This window comes from Phocoena sinus, chromosome 4 (genome assembly GCF_008692025.1).
Source record: "Phocoena sinus isolate mPhoSin1 chromosome 4, mPhoSin1.pri, whole genome shotgun sequence".
Taxonomy (NCBI): domain Eukaryota; kingdom Metazoa; phylum Chordata; class Mammalia; order Artiodactyla; family Phocoenidae; genus Phocoena; species Phocoena sinus.
Window position 1 is genome coordinate 138,149,628 of NC_045766.1, and position 17,298 is coordinate 138,166,925.

General features: G+C 37.2%; 1 protein-coding gene across 1 annotated transcript in view; it reads left to right on the plus strand.

Annotated features, from left to right (window-relative positions):
• DYRK1A (dual specificity tyrosine phosphorylation regulated kinase 1A) overlaps window positions 1–17,298 on the plus strand; it is a 144,168-nt gene that overhangs the window by 107,084 nt on the left and 19,786 nt on the right. The window contains 7 exon segments of the mRNA XM_032629509.1: window positions 2,168–2,287; window positions 5,026–5,214; window positions 8,655–8,750; window positions 8,752–8,778; window positions 8,780–8,804; window positions 12,747–13,033; window positions 15,833–15,979. Coding sequence (XP_032485400.1) covers window positions 2,168–2,287; window positions 5,026–5,214; window positions 8,655–8,750; window positions 8,752–8,778; window positions 8,780–8,804; window positions 12,747–13,033; window positions 15,833–15,979 — 891 coding nt within the window.

The following is a 17,298-nucleotide window of genomic DNA, read 5'->3' on the forward strand; positions in this document are numbered from 1 at the left end:
GTCCAAGAATGGTCTTGCCAGGTACGTTACCTGTTTGAAGACGGTCAGGGTCTTAAAAAATAAAAAAAGGAAATACATTAAGAGAAACCTCTTTCATTACCTTAAATGCTTATAGCATTCATTCACATAAAAGTATTTGACATGCTTATTACTGATATTGTCTGTTCATTAAATTAAGTCTCCAAGGACAGGTATAAGAACCAAATATTCTGTGAACCTAACTGTACCTGTTCATATTTAGAAAAATAAAACTATATATTTAATAAATTAATTCAGGTGATATTATTAAGTCTTACTATATTTTCAGACAAATAGTTATAATCATTGAAGGGTTTTTTTTCCCCTTAAACCTTATTTGGAACTTTAAGAAGGAGAGGATCATGGGAAGAGGTAATAATTATTAACTTAATTCAGTAATTCAGTGAATTTGCCATCTGGATAACAACTTTTTAGAGTTTGAGTATAGATTCAGAAGAAACTAATGTTAATACCAGTTTAAGAGAAAGTGCAGGGTCGGAACAGTTCTCGGAGCTGAGTTACTATTCCCAGGTTATAATCCTCAAATTTGGCTCAAATTTCCACTTCTTTCATAGAACAAAGAGAGGGAGAGAGAGTACAGCTAGGTAACTGTAACTAGGTAACACCATCTTTTCATACCACAGGGATGGGGATTCTTTTCTGTTCTGTCCTTACAACCCTTCTGTCTTCTTTTTTTGTTACTGTGGGTTAACTTGGTTAATTTTCCCAAGACTTCAGACATTTCTGTGAGGCCTTAGTATGATGTCTTTTCTGTCTCTCTGCCCCTCAGATTGACTGACCACGGTGCCTTTGGAAGGGGCTGCATCAGGGGCTTCTGGCTCAGTTGTTTTGCTGGTGTAAATGTCTGCAGGAGAGCTAGACAGGAGCCCAAGGATGACTAGCGTAGTGACCGAAGGTACCTTGATGTCATTAATTGGTTTTGAGGATCTGTTGGTTGCAAGAAGCCCCTCTGGGAACTCCTTTGCTGAGGCTTGAGGAGTGGGGCGAGAACAGCCATCCAGGATCATTAGTGTGCTAGTTGCAGCATTCCTGGGCGTATTTATGTTTGGAGGACGTTTGTGTTTCCTGCTTTATCCCCCGTCTAGCAGGAAGCTCACAGTTGAACCCTGACTGCTTATTGAACGATGAAGGAGACATGGGTTAGTTTTGGGGTGGGAGTATGGTTGAAATGAGTTTTTTAAAAGAAAGTTTCATTAGCTTTAAGGTGTTCTCTGGAACTTATTTGTGGTCAGCTCCTAGTGTAATCATAGGTAGGGATATCGGTATTATGGCTTCACTTGTTTATTCAACAAATACTTATTAAGTACCTACTGTGTTTCAGGCACTATGCCTGCTATGTTTTAGGCAAAGGGAATACAACATTGAAGAAAAGAATCCCTGCCCCATATGGAGTTTTCCTTGTAGTGGAAGGAGAAGGAGAAAAAACTAAAACCAGTAAATGAGTAAATGTATACCAGTACGTCAGGTGCTGAAAAGTGCTGCTGGCTGGGGGCACAGGGAACGTGGAGGGTGAGGTCGGATGTGTTAAGGTGGAGGGCATGTTTTACTCAGTCATGTTAAAGAAGTGAGTGAAGATTTCAGCCTCGCTTACAGGTGCTGGTCAGAGGGCAGGGTCTGGGGTTGTTAGGAGCTGCAGTTCTGCAGCACCAAGCTCCATCTCTGCTCCATGAGCAGCTTGCTTCGTGGTGCCAACTGGGTCTTAAACTCCCGTGTTAGGAAGCTGAAAGGTGGGTTAGTCTTCATCTGCCTGTTGTGAACCAGGTCAGGCTTTAGGAATAATTTAGAAGAAGTTTTTCCTTAGGCTAACTGTATGGTGGAGAAGCCCTCTTGGGCAGCATCATGCATGTCTCCTGGACCAGGGGTGTATCTGTATTCCTCTTGTTGAATTTGGGGAACAAAATTGAAGCCTTGGTAACTGGGCATATTATCTTCTAATTCGGTTTATTTGTTCCAGTGGTTGTCTTCAGTGGATTCCGGATGAAAGAGATATGACCAAGAGAGCATGTGTACTATTCTAACGTAGATGTCTTTTTTTTTTCTTTTTTAAATACGTATACACAGGTTACAGAAGAGGGAATTCATACCAGTACAGTATAGTTAAAGTGCTAGTCTTTTCTGTCTATTTAAGGTGATGCCTGATATTGTCATGTTACAGAGGCGGATGCCCCAAACCTTCCGTGATCCAGCTACTGCTCCCCTGAGAAAACTTTCTGTTGACTTGATCAAAACATATAAGCATATTAATGAGGTAAGACTATTGATTTGTTATAACAGCATCTATTTTGCAATAGAGCAAGGGAATAAAGTTATTTTGTAGCATATTTAAGCATACTAAAATTATTTTTAACTCCCAAGGATTGTCGTATTGATGATTATCATGAAGACTGGTAAGTTAGTGATTTATAGATAATAAAATTATAATTGTGTAAAACAAGATATATTAACAAGGACTGCAAGAAGTTAAGATAATTGTGGATAACTTCCCCTCTTTTTAAAGTTATATTTAATATATGCTGAGTTGTCATTTTTTAATAATCCTCATCTCCAAAACTTAAGGGGAAAGGAAGGTAATAATGATAATATAAAGTATGAAAATGTTACAGAATTTTGCTTAAATTTTACATATCTGTTTCTACTTTTACCATGGATGTCAGGAAGCTCTGAGATGTATTTAATGCCCAGTTAACAGGCATTTGCTCTAGTCTGTCTGATCTATCTATATTTATGTGGTTTAAAGTTTTCTTTTTAAATTAATGTGTGTTCTTTTATCTGTATCTTTTTCATTGTAAGATATCTGAAAGCCTTTTTGGTGGAAGTAAGTAGGATAAAAAACATGGACTACTTTGAATTACTCACCTTTCAACTTGACTTTCAAAACTTATTTTTCTGGTGTTTTAGACCTTTGGCTTGGTTGTTACTTGCTTCTAATCCCAACTCTAGCTCTGTAATGAATTATTAAATGAGCTTTTTTGGAGAAGGGTGGACCCCCTGTGCTCTCTTTCCTCTTCCAATGGGGCCTTACATCCTTTCACGTTAAAGACTTATCTTCTACCAGCTTTAGAGCCATTTAACTAAAAAGATGTTCTTATGTGTGTATAAATTTTATAGCAGTTTGATGCTGTTTTAATGCCAGTATTATATTATTGTGGCAATGTGGCAGGATAAAATTGAAGTGAACTCGAGGAGCATTTCTAAGTTGGATTTTGTATACAATTTATATGTTATAAAAGATGTTCCAAACTAGCTTTCGGTCATCTGAAAATATCTGATAAATTGTTGTTAACAACTGATGAATGTCCGTTTGTTAATATCTGATAAATTGTTAAGCTGTTAACAGTAGCTTTGTTAAGCTTGTTTCTAACTGTTTTGCCACCTTATAAACTAGTTTTTCCGACGTTGCTCTGTGCAGTGTAACTTATAATTTCCTGAAACTTAGTTACCGGTTACCTGGACTGTTGCCTAGTCCACCTGTTATTTTTTACTAGTCTTAGAAACTATTTTATGAGAAAAACAGATACAAGGAAAATAACTGAATCTGTGACCAACCACAAGGTTTACGGCCTTTAGTCGGCGGGGGAGGGACATGGCTGTTTTTCATTAATATGTTATTACAGGCTTAAGAACTAGGCATGTCTCAGAGGCCCTTTTTATATTAGCAAAACATCAGTTCATATATTATACATTTAAACTTTCATTTTTAAAATCTTTTGCTCTAGGATCAAATATAAAATTGGGATTGACTAGAAGGGGGCATGAGGGAACTCGAATATAAGGAGGATGAAAATGTTCTTTATTTCGTTTAGCATATGTTGATTACATCAGCATATACATTTTCCCCAAAGTCCTTCATATTATACACTCTTTTTTTTGAATTTTAGATTTAATTAATTTTTTTATACAGCAGGTTCTTATTAGTCATCCATTTTATACACATCAGTGTATACATTGTCAGTCCCAATAGCCCAATTCATCCCACCACCCCCACCCCCACCCGCCGCCGCTTCCCCCCCTTGGTGTCCATACGTTTGTTCTCTACATCTGTGTCTGTTTCTGCCCTGCAAACTGGTTCATCTGTACCATTTTTCTAGGTTCCACAAATACGCGTTAATATACAGTATTAGTCTTTCTCTTTCTGACTTTCTTCACTCTGCGTGACAGTCTCTAGGTCCATCCACGTCCCTACAAATGACCCAACTTCGTTCCTTTTTATGGCTGAGTAATATTCCATTGTATATACGTGCCACATCATCTTTATCCATTTGTCTGTCAATGGGCATTTAGGTTGCTTCCATGACCTGGCTATTGCAAAGAGTGCTGCAATGAACATTGGGGTGCATGTGTCTTTTTGAATTATGGTTTTCTCTGGGTATATGCCCAGTAGTGGGATTGCTGGGTCATATGGTAGTTCTATTTTTAGTTTTTTAAGGAACCTACATACTGTCCTCCATAGTGGCTGTATCAGTTTACATTCCCACCAACGGTGCAAGAGGGTTCCCTTTTCTCCACACCCTCTCCAGCATTTGCTGTTTGTAGATTTTCTGATGATGGCCATTTTGATGATGGTGGGAGGTGATACCTCATTGTGGTTTTGATTTGCATTTCTCTAAGATCTATACCATCTCACTGTATATAAATTATACCTTAGTTTAGAAAATAAATATGAATCAGGTCCTGTTACTCTTCTTGAGTGGGAGACTTTGGCGTGGTCATGTAACATCTCCTATTTAAAAAAGGTATAAACAGTGTAATTCTAAAGTGAATTTTACTGTAGATATTTTTCATTTGTTACATATCAGTGTTATTCTGTAACTCCAGTAGCAACTATAGAAAATTATTTATTTCATTTTTGTGTGTGTTATAAAGAATAAAAATTCATCAGTTTCCTACTGAAAGCAGATGTGTCTTGTATGTACTCGACATATGGTGCCCTCACTGCTCCCCGTCCCCAGTAATTTTTGCACAGCTAACACTATTTTCTCATTTCAGGTTTACTATGCAAAAAAGAAGCGAAGACACCAGCAGGGCCAGGGAGACGATTCTAGTCATAAGAAGGAGCGGAAGGTTTACAATGATGGTTATGATGATGATAACTATGATTATATTGTAAAAAACGGAGAAAAGTGGATGGATCGTTACGAAATTGACTCCTTGATAGGCAAAGGTTCCTTTGGACAGGTAATTTAATGGAAGATGCTGAATTTCATAAATTAGAAAGAACTTCTTAGTGAATCATGTTACTATAGCCTTTTCTCAGTAGTACACTTTTAATATTTGTAAATAGATCTAAACAACGGATATGTAAGTATTTGGGTTATTATAGTTTTCTGTAAAGGTAAGAAAACTGCATCAGCTATAAAAACTCCATTAGACTTTTTAAAAAAAAACTTTCTATAGCTATCAAGTAGTTATTTTACTAATACTAAGTGGTTGATTTTAATCACTAATAGACAGTATTGCCTCTTTCATGTGGGGTTTTTAGTCTCTGGATGGTTCGTCGTTATGTATGAGAGAGATAATTACCTTCCTGTCGGATACTCCTCCTCACAGAGAACAAAATTACCATTTTCAGCTGGCACAGCACATGTCCTCTCACTTCTTTGGAGACTTGGGACACCAGGGGCTGTGCCCTAAGTTTTTCCTCAGCTCCTCTTCTAGCTCCGTCAGGCCTCTAAATGGGCAGAGGGTCTCCAGGGTCTCCTCTTAAGTCCTCATGGCATCAGCGTTGCTAATATTGTGATTGGCATTGTTCCGATGGGTGGGGTCGTTGAGGCCGCTTCCGGAAGAGTGAGGGAGGAACTCCAGTGGACCTGGTTTTTTGTTCGTTCCTAGCCTCTTCTCTCCACCCACAGCTCTCTTCTCCTCACTTGCCCACCCTATCCCAATACAAAGCACAAACGCTAACTACATTAGCCTCTTACATCAGCTGTGCCCAGACTAAGAGCTGTCAGACCTTCTTCCTTGCACTTTTAAAAAGCTTTTCTCTGGCAGTGGATCCCCCAGCTGTTCCCATGTGTAAATCTCCCTATCTTATCTCATCAAGTCACAGAGCCTTTTTGTTTAAGGTATGATTTACTGTTAATCCCAGCCTCCTTTGCCTCGTAGCTTTTGTGCAGCAAGTCAGTTACTATAATAACTTCTAATCCAAATACTTCTTTTGACTTGGACAATACTTTGGATTTTGGAGGTTGTTTTTGGTTTGTCTAAAACTGTGGAACCTGCATACACTCTTACTTACCTGTTCCTGCCCTGAGTGAAAGCAAAGCATGCCTCTTTTCAACCTGTGAGGAAAAATTCATCATGTGTCAGTCTAATCATGCTTAGGACAAAAAGTATACTACAGGCCAGTAGCAGCTACAGCTCTAGACCCAGACAGATCAAGCTATTAAACCTATAGGGAAATATGAACAAGCTTCTTAGAAGACCCCTGACTCTGGTGTGGCTCTACCAGGCCCTGGTGTCCCATGTATAATACATTTGCCCCTGTCCATGATTTCACAGAATTTTTGTAATTATACGTAATTCAGGGCCTTTCCCCTTGATTTGTAACCTCTTTTTCTCCTGAGTCAGGGGATTCTCAGTGTGTGGGGAGTCCCTCTTTAAGAAAGGATTACTTTTTGTCAGAGCAGCTTCTGCTTCTCTTTGAGAGCTTTTTAAGGAAAGGCATTTCTGAGGCCTCTACCTTTTAAGTAAGGCCGTGAACACCCTGGATAGAGTGATTGTCATGTCCACCTTCAGAATTACACCAGCGTTTAGGCAGTTGCTCTCAACAGGACACTTTTCAAACTTCTGTGATGTCCACCATGAAAACTGTGGCTGTACGGCCTGTTCTCTAAATTAGTTTTCCTTAAATACTCAGTCTTTGAGCTCACCGTGATCTTTCCCCCTCCCCTTTAATTTTCTCATACTCTGATTCCTAAGAGCAAGTCAGCATAGTAAACCTGTGAAAACATAGGCCTATTTGACATCAAAATCCATTTTACCAGATCAGACTGACTGATGCCTTTCTCCTAGGCTGAGGTGTATTCAGGGTCAGGACCTGTCACTCACCAGATAAAGTCTTCCTTACCGACTTGGTCAGACATCCTCTAAATCCTCTGCCTTGTCAAAGCCATCCTCCAAATCCTCTGCCTTGTCTTTGTCAAAGAAGCAGCTCCTTCATTTCTTAAGCCAGTGGTCATCAATCCTGATTGCACTTTGAAAGTTTCCAGGGAGCTTTGGGGATTGTGGGGTGGGGTGGGGTGGGGAGGGGAGGATGGATACTTAGGCTCCAAGCAATTAAATCAGAATCTCTGTGACTGGATTCTGGGCATGGGTATTTTTGAAAATACCCTACTGAATGTGTGATATTCAGGGTTGCAAATCATTGCTTTAGCATTGAGCAAGTTAACTATTTGCTAGGTCAGTAAATAGTTGAGTCCATGTTAGTGGCCTTTGTCCTGGAGACCGTTAGGATCTGGGCACTGAACTGCAACTCTTGGTACAGTCAATATGGTCAGTGAAACAGAAGAATATTCAGAAGCACTTGGTCAGATGTTACATGGGTCGCCTCTGATTTAAAAGACAATAGGTAGTACTTTTAGAATTGGGTGAAACCAGAGATACTGCACATTTCATTCCAAGTTTGATTTCAGCTGAACGATTTATGATCTATGATTGACAGTAACCTTGACTGATGTGATCTTGGACCATGCGTTCCATTCTCTTCCTCTAATCCAGTGGTACTCAGCCAACACATTGGAATCACTTGAGTTCTACCTGCATCTCTGTACTTTCTGAATATGCTAGAAGATGTATCTAAAACTATTATCTATTCAGGACTATTGTAATATTATAAATATAATATTAATCACTTATAGCAGTTTCTGATTTGTAGAGATATAGTTTTATCTGTGTATTTCCTAATTTTTGTATAAAATTTATTAATAGTGTGAAACTTGTTTTAAATGAGTAAAAATTTTAATTGAGAGGTGTGCATGGTGATTTGCACATGAATGTTTCAGTTTCCTTCTCATTTTAAAACTCAAAATCCCCTAATTATGGCATTTTAAAACTTTTTTCCTGGTTATTTGTTTTTGATATTTTTTTAATTGAATAACTGTAAACGAATTCTTCTGGTATATGCCTAAGTTTTTATCTGTGAAAATCTAAGTCACATTTAGAAAGTTATCTACATTTTTCAGATGACTTAGAACCTTTTAAGTATCTCACACATATGCTTGGGATTTAAACCAGGTTTTTCTCTTACTAAAAGAATAGTTAGAAGAATTGTTTTATAACGTTATTTAGTAAGAAAGGTAAAAAACCCCAAAGCACTTGTCAAGATTCATAATTTATTTCTGAAGGAGGAAAATAGTTAATCTGATTTTAAGAAAGTTATCTATTTTGTGGATGTTTAGAAATACTGTAAGGATGCAGAAGAAATCCATTTGAAAAATGACTTAAAGTGACAATAAAGTAGTAAATGGATGCTGTTGAATGGAAACGAATAGGATCTCTTTTAATTAGGAAAGTCAGAAAAAGGGGAATTAGATAAATTACAATTAAGGCTGAACTGTAAACTGTTGTTAAATTGTTCATTAATGAAATAGATATCATCTGTCTTTTTTCTCTTTTAGGTTGTAAAGGCGTATGATCGTGTGGAGCAAGAATGGGTCGCCATTAAAATAATAAAGAACAAGAAGGCTTTTCTGAATCAAGCCCAGATAGAAGTTGCGACTTCTTGAGCTCATGAACAAACATGGACACTGAAATGAAATACTACATAGGTAAACAAACAGACAGGCAAAGAAAGCAGTGTGCCCTAACCCAGACACAAATTTGAGTTATTTTTGTATGAATATATGTTGATTTTATCTTAAAGTGATTGGGTAAAAATTCAGTTATTTCTGTTGGAGGGCATAGGTTTATACACGTTACTTGATCTGGCAGTAATATTTTACATCTTTGGTGACATGCATTCTAGGTGGTATATTGTATAAAAACAAATGAGAATAGTGCCTTTTTGTTTTTTTGTTGGTTTTTTTTGTTTTTCAAACTTACAAGTGTCATTTGTTTGCTTTAATGGTGCATGTTTATATAGAGAGTCCACTTTGTGTTAACTTTAACCATTTCTAATATAGCTCAGAAATTAGAAGTGAGCTAATATGTTGTTAATGGTTACAGAACCATTTTTGGAATGTCTGAGCCAAGATCTCAGGTTCTTCCTCAAGAAATAATAGCCAACATTTCTTGAACTCCTACCATATTCCTTGTGGTTTTCTTCCATCATCTGTAATCATAGCAGTCCTGAAAGGAAGGTGGTAAATCCTTATATTACAGGTAGTTTGTACAAAGAGTAACATACCCAAGGTCCCAGGGCTCTTGGAGCTAGGGTCTGAACCTACCTCCGCCTGACTCCAGAGCTTGTGTTTATTTCATCGTCGTATGGTGTTTCTTCTGAATACAAAAAGAGGAGACAGAAGGATTATGAAAATAGTTAAGGCTAGGGCCAATTGATATATGGATAAAACATCTTCTGATTATACACTCTTTAATACTATTCTTAATCAGATCTAAGACACCATAATTTTATGTGCCACCAAGAAACAAATTGCTGCCAACTCTAAAAACAACATGATGTCAATTTCAAGATAGAGACCTTAGGATCAACTAACTACAGACTTTTTATAGGCATGTATTAGCAGCTCACCTTCAGAAATGCTGACTTTACCTGAAAAACATATGAGGTTAAGTTTTATTAGCAAACTCCTTTTTAAGAAATGAGGAGAGGGCTTCCCTGATGGCACAGTGGTTGAGAGTCCGCCTGCCGATGCAGGGGACCCGGGTTCAAGCCCTGGTCCGGGAAGATCCCACATGCCGTGGAGCAACTAAGCCGTGCGCCACAACTACTGAGCCTGTGCTCTAGAGGCCCGTGAGTCACAGCTCCTGAGCCCGCATGCTGCAACTGCTGAAGCATGTGTGCCTAGGGCCCGTGCTCCGCAGCAAGAGAAGCCACGGTAATGAGAAGCCCGTGCATCGCAACAAAGGGTGGCCCCTCCTCTCCACAACTAGAGAAAAATCTGGTGCGCAGCAACGAAGAACCTAACACAGCCAAAAATAAATAAATTTATTTAAAAAAAAAAATGAGGGGAGGGCATTATGGTTCTTTAGTCCCCTCAAAATAACAGAAACAAAAAAAATTGATGTTTAAAGGTGTAAGGTTCACATATTCATATTAAATTTCACTTATGAAACACCCTTCATTCCTCATTGTTGCAATAAAATGAGCTTATACTATTAATTTTTCTTCCTTAGTGCCTTCTCTGTAGATATCTGATATAACCCACAGTAATAACATTTGTATTTCAAGTCTTTTCACACTTACTGCATGTTTGCTGTTTACTTTCAGTTACAACTTAGTGTAAGGTGAGCACATTTCCATTCAAGGGGCTTAGGAGGCCAAGAAGGACATTCTAAGGATGCTTGACTTACAGTCTCTAAACATACCTCCCTTTTTCTTCTTTCTCACTCTTGTTTTATTTTGAATTTTTGCTTAAGTAGTAGAGAAAACGTTGATAGCATTACTACAACAATTTATTTCTGCCTTGTTGAAAGAAAACACGCAATGTTAGCTACTTGGTTATGTTATAATAATGGCTGTCATTTTTGTTTCTGATAAACTGACTTTAATGATTAATTGCATCAGTTATTACAGATATTCTTTTGGATGAGTTTTTTTTGTTTTTAAAGGTTCTTATTTAGGAAGAAGGTGAATTCATGCACAGTGTCTTAAGAAACTGAGTTTCTATATTGGAAAACAAGCAAAAAGAACTTTAGATTTAGACACAGCCATGGCAGTAGAGTTGGTACATTAAATTTAAGGTGTCTGGAAGTTGTATTGCTCTTTTATAACGTAAATGACTTAATTTTGAAGTGATTTGATCAATATAATTTAGTCTCATGAGTTGTATAGTCTTTTAAGTCTTTGAACTTCTAAAAACTCTTACTTTTTTTACCACATAGCATAATTTCTTATCTGGATTATTTGGTACCTGCCACGGTCTAGTTAAAAGAACATTCAGTTTAAGTGTAGAGCAAAGTCTTGCCAACCATCTGTTCTCCCCAGAGTTCAGTTTAAAAAAACTGAATGTATATACTTGTGTTTGAGCTTTCTTTGACAGTGTCTTTAGTGCTCAGCACGTTATAGATACTTAGTAAATGAATGATGAATTAGTGGAATTGAGTGGATTGATCTTCCTTTGGAAGAACATTCTAATCACAGCTTCTTAGAGGGATTGTCATAATCACGTTTGAATTCTGACATCAGTTAACCTTTTGCATTGCTTTTGCGGCTGCTGCTTAACCAGGTCAGAACTCTTGTTTGGACCATGTCTCTGGGGTGTCTTATGTCACATGGAGCTATGTTCTTAATTTTAAACCTATGAACTCAGTGATTAAGAGCAGATGTTATACATTCTTATGTAACTGTTGGTGAGAGTTGAGTTGTACTATGGACTCCTATAGAGCCATGTAGTAGTTGTGTTATTTATCGTAATTTTAGATCACGTGTATCAGGAATGATCTAAAAGCTATATTGGCATGCACTGCTTCCAGGGAGACAGTTCAGGGCTCCTACCAGGACAACACAATGTATCCCTTTTCTCAGGGACCAGACATTGAATACTGTCCTAGTTATTCCAGATAAATCCGTAGAGAAACCTCTGTTTTAAATGATACTAAAAGACCAAAATGAAGGTAGCCTTGACAAATGGTTGTTTAATGTCGTTCCAGTTGAGTTATAGGTGCTCAGTTTGGTGTGTGTAAGAATTTTTATACTGAAGGGCAGTTCTTTATTGAATGACTTCATCTGATGTGAAGTCAGTAGTGTTAATACTTAAAGCACAACTTTTCGAAACAGTTTGGCGACTATTAAGCCTTTTTAGAGGATCAGTAGTGATACCAAGTAATGTATTCTATTAGACTTTCCCCATTCATAAGCCTACTCACAATTTCTTGTGATTGAGCTTTATTTTGAAGTTTTCCCAAACCTTCAGTCTTGGACAGGATGTCCCATGTACCAGTTTGATGAACATAATCAGATGCCTTGATTATGAACTCTAGTACCTTACAATGTGATTTTCGAGCCTTTGCTGTATTTGCCCAAAAGAAAAAAAAATCTGTCTTCCTTTGACAATTGTTTCAGAACATTACTAGTGAAATCTAAGGCTCAGCAAAGCAGATTGTGTGTGTGTATCAAAGCCTTCCCAGAGAGGGCTGCCAAGTACAGCATCGTCACAAGCTGGACATCCCAGAGGATGGAGCTTAGATGAAGTTGTGAGGTAGGGCTTTCAGGGAGTACAACGTGTTTTCTCTTACCAGTGACGATAAAATTATCAAAGTATTCTCAGTACTCTTTGTCAGTTTGCTACTTGCGTTTTCATACCTGACTTATTTTTTTAAGCAAGGCATCTTGGTGGTACTTCTTGCATTATATTGCATATTGGCAGACTCTATGCACGAATATGTTAATTCAGCAGATGAACAATTTAGATACTCTTAACTGATTGAAGAGTGTGCTGTTTAGTGCAGAACGCTGATCTCCGGATTTTAACTTGATTTTCACTCTGCATTTGACATTGTCATGTGACAGATTGTTGGAGAGTTCATGTGCATGTTATTCTCATTTTATTGGTATGTATAATTTAAAATGAAACTTTTTTCTCTTTCAGTGCATTTAAAACGCCACTTTATGTTTCGAAACCACCTCTGTTTAGTTTTTGAAATGCTGTCCTACAACCTCTATGACTTGTTGAGGAACACCAATTTTCGAGGTGTCTCTTTGAACCTAACACGAAAGTTTGCACAGCAAATGTGCACTGCACTGCTTTTCCTTGCGACTCCAGAACTTAGTATCATTCACTGTGACCTAAAACCTGAGAATATCCTTCTTTGTAACCCCAAACGCAGTGCAATCAAGATTGTTGACTTTGGCAGTTCTTGTCAGTTGGGGCAGAGGGTAAGTATATTTCAGGACTTGTGAATTAAAATTAGAATTAGGTTAAAAGAGTGTAAGTAGATACTTGAAATGTTATTAATCTGTATACAATTTGGAGGTAATTACAGGATGGTTATCTTTAAAATGCAGCACTTGAATCACCTTGTGTTGATACCTATTTTGGGAAATACCTTTTAAAATGCCAATAGTAAACTTTGAATTAGAAGGTATTCGTTTTTTAAAGTTTAACTTAAAAAATTATGTGTATACTAAAAGTCTAAGAGAAAAGAGGGGATGGATATATTAAATATTAGGTGATTTGTTGTAACTATATTTCCCAAATAGAGGTCTTTAGTATAAATTTGGGGAAATTCCAATAATAGAACATTGACTCCTTGCTGTAAAATATTTCTCTAAATATAGGTCGAGATAAATGTTTTTCCTCAAAAGCTGATGGGTAAAAAAAAAATGCAGGTAATTTTACATTACACACAGTGATACAGTGTAAATTACTAGGTTGATAGACATAATTGTTTTGATAAATAAGTTTAAATCTTTTTTTTTGTTTTATAAATTATGACGCCGAACTAGTTTTCTTTAGAGTGCTAAAAACAGACATGTCCATAGCAGTAAATAGATTTAGGTTTAGCTGATTTTAGGAAAGCAAATTTTTCCTACGGATCTTTCTAGCATTACGAAAGCTACTCTAACAGTGTTTTGCATATAAAATAGAAGTTATAGGATGTTCTCTTCTTGAAACCAACTAGGGTCACCATTTGATAATACTTTATTCATTTAAAATGTTGTTCCTATTTACTTTTAAGTATTGAAACTGCATTTCTTAAAAAAAAAAAAGGTAAAAACTAACATGGAGATATTCCTGTTTCATATTGGCTTTCCATTTCTTGTTTTTCCAAATTAGTGAAATTTCCTATCCAACTTTATTCCAGCTTTTAAATACAGTAGGTTAATTTAATCATGAAGGTTTATGGTCAGTTAACAAGATTGTCTTTTTGTTATTTTCTGAAAATTATCTTATGGTAGCAATGCTACATTGAAATACTTTTTAAAAATGGAAGGAATAGGAAGCAAAGTTTGCAGTTTCGGATGCCTCTGAAAATCAAAAGATGCTCATAGTTGTTAATAGGGATCAAGTATATTGTAAATGGAAAATATGTGCCCATCTTGAGAGTCATTTGAATAGATTTTAGACTTGTAAAATTTTTTCCTATTTAAACCAAATCATATATGCCGCCCTGATATCAAGCACTACTATCTCTCTCCAGCCAAAGTGAAACAGCTATACCTCTAGCTCAGTGAGTTTTTTAACTATATGAGTGTATCAGAATCCCATGGGAAGTCATTTCCAAAACAGACATGCAGTGGCCCTATTCTAGGTCTGCTGGCTCAGTGTTAGAAGGTGGCAGGGCAAGTATGTTTCAAAAAAAGTTTCTCAGGCGATCCTGGCACACACAGGCTTGTAGATAACCCAACTACTGCTTTAAGCAGCTGGATAGGTAGGTGACAAACTTCCTTTCCTAAGCTGGGAAATAAGTCTCAGTAGTAGGGAGTCTTTGGGGCTTCACGATGCCATTGGCTTATAAAAACTTGGAAATGTAATACTTCTTCCTGGTCCCTTTCAGTTAGGCTTTCTTCACTCTGAACAGGCCTGTTAGTTTAGATAATTTCTCTAGGTCCATCCATGTTGCTGCAGATGGCATTAACCATAGATTATTATTAATTAACCATAGATTATTTGAGGTTTTCTTTAGCTGCAATTAAGCAGCTGACTTAAGAAACTTTATTTATAAGCACCATTGGCTTATAAAAACTTGGAAATGTAATACTTCTTCCTGGTCCCTTTCAGTTAGGCTTTCTTCACTCTGAACAGGCCTTAAGGTTGAGCTGACCTGCTAGTGGAGGCATGGGATGGTTCTCAGATTTGGCTGGAGTTGTGGAGGTCACAGAAGCTTTCGTGAGAAGCGGCTCCATGCTGCTGGCTGCCTTGTTTGATTGTTAAGTTAGGGAGTTTGGGTAGGAGGATTTTGTTTGTTTCTCTCCCTTTTTTAAGTAAAGCTATCTTTGCTTTTGTAGTATTTCTAGATATAAATTTTAAATGGCCAGGTGAAGATGAATTGGTCTCTGAAGACATCTCAGATTATTTCATCGAAAATGGTCCATTTCAAGATTTCTTTTTCTAAGAAGTCTTAGAATGAGATGGAGGAGATAGGGTAGAGAAGTGATTAGTCAGAAACGACTCCCAATTGAATCTTTATGTGGCAGTGTTTCTAGATTTATCTGTGAGACTAGTACAGTACAGATGTCTGAAATTTCAATTACATTGTACTGAGTTTGAGTCTTTCTTAATGCTTTGAATTAACCTGAAAAAAGTCTTTCAGGTTAATTTAGCTACAATTTAGCTGTTAAATTAATGGTAAACCAAGTACCAGCCATAGCAGGAAAGAATAATTAATAGGGAGATAAATTGTTCTCAATACTATTTTCTTCTAATAAGGCATAATTGTTTAAGATATATCTTGGTTACCGGTTAGGATTGAACTAAATGAAAGGGCTTGAATTATTTATATATATATATATATTTTTTTTTTTTTTTTTCATTTCACAGTCAGATTTACCACTCCCTTGAAATGTTTAGTTCTTTAAACGGTATTCATAATCTAATGTTGAAATCAGTAAATGGAACTCTAATAACCCAGTTATTTTTTGCTGTTAATATTAGACTTGTGTTCTTAATTCATTGTTGACCACAGTTAAACAAAACTTGTTTTGGAATTAATACTATTTTGAAATATATTTCAGATATACCAATATATTCAGAGTCGCTTTTATCGGTCTCCAGAGGTGCTACTGGGAATGCCTTATGACCTTGCTATCGACATGTGGTCCCTTGGGTGTATTTTGGTTGAAATGCACACTGGAGAACCTCTGTTCAGTGGAGCCAATGAGGTATATGATGGATCGCTTTAAAAATTCTGTTTTTGTTTTCAGTCTCTGACAGTATAATCTGAAAGTTGTTTTTAGGAAAAGATGTCTATTTACCAACTTTAATCATTCAAGTGTTAGGTCAGTTTTGAACTTATTTTATCCATTAAAATTTTTTTTTCAATTATGTAACGGTGAGTTTAGAATTGTGAGACGGGAAGTGAGATCTTTCAATCTGCCAGTGGAGGAGAGCAGTAAATTAGATTAGAAAATGTTAAGTATTTTGGTATAAATTTTACAGATTTTAAGTATAAGAACAGAAAAAGATGATAATGAAGAAATGAGGACCACCCTAAAAACAGTGTAAACGTGACTGTAAATTTTGAGAGTATGATTTGAAATTAAAGTGAATGATGACTAGTAGGGTTGATGAATATTTGATCTGAATAATTCAGGGTAAATTAGGACTATAGAATTTCAGAGCGAGTCCACAGGTGTTTATTCTGTGTTCTTAGAAGATTTTTGAAGGTCAGAGGCAGTGCCTGGGAGGAGGGAGGGCAAGGGAGAGGGAGGCCAAGCTCTCTTACAGTCAGGAATGGGCTTTCATTGGTTTTAAAACTATTTGCTTGTGGGATCCTGTTGTGTTTTGTTTTTTAAAGAAAAGTTAACCATTGCAGATCGTGATCAGTCCATTCATTTATACGTGAGAAAAGAAAGATTAATGAAATTTCATGACTTGAACTGGGTTATACAACTGTCAATAAATAGTGCCAGAAACGTGTCCCTTCCTCCTTCCTTTTAATTCACTTCACTCTAGCCAGTGAGCTACTCTTTGGCAGAGCTGCCATAAGTGTGTCTTTAGTTTTCTTTTAATAATAAATAATATAAAGGTAATAGTACCTTCTTCATGGGCTTAAACAATATTAGGAGCATCTGAAACTTCAGTGGCTTCCATCTCACTCATGGTGAAAGCCAGAGTCCTTTTGAGTAGCTTGAAGATCCCTTACTCCCTCTGCCTCCTGTTCTCTCTCCACCTCTCCCTGCTGTCCTGCCCCGCCCCGCCCCCGCCGTCTCCCGGCCCAGCACACACAGCTCTCTCAGGTCCCTACGAAGGAACCGCAGGCTTGTACCAGGGCCCTTACGTTCATTCTTTGCTCAGTGCCTGGAGTGCTCTTGCTCCTGCCCTTGCGGCCTTCATGTTTTTGCTCTCACGTCACCTTCTTCGGGAAGCCTTTCGTGACACCCTATTTTAAGTTGCAGTGCCCTTCTCACTCTCCATCCCCTTTTAATTTTCTCCATGGTTCTTAGTGGTCACCTGGTATGTATTTGCTTATTATGTATTT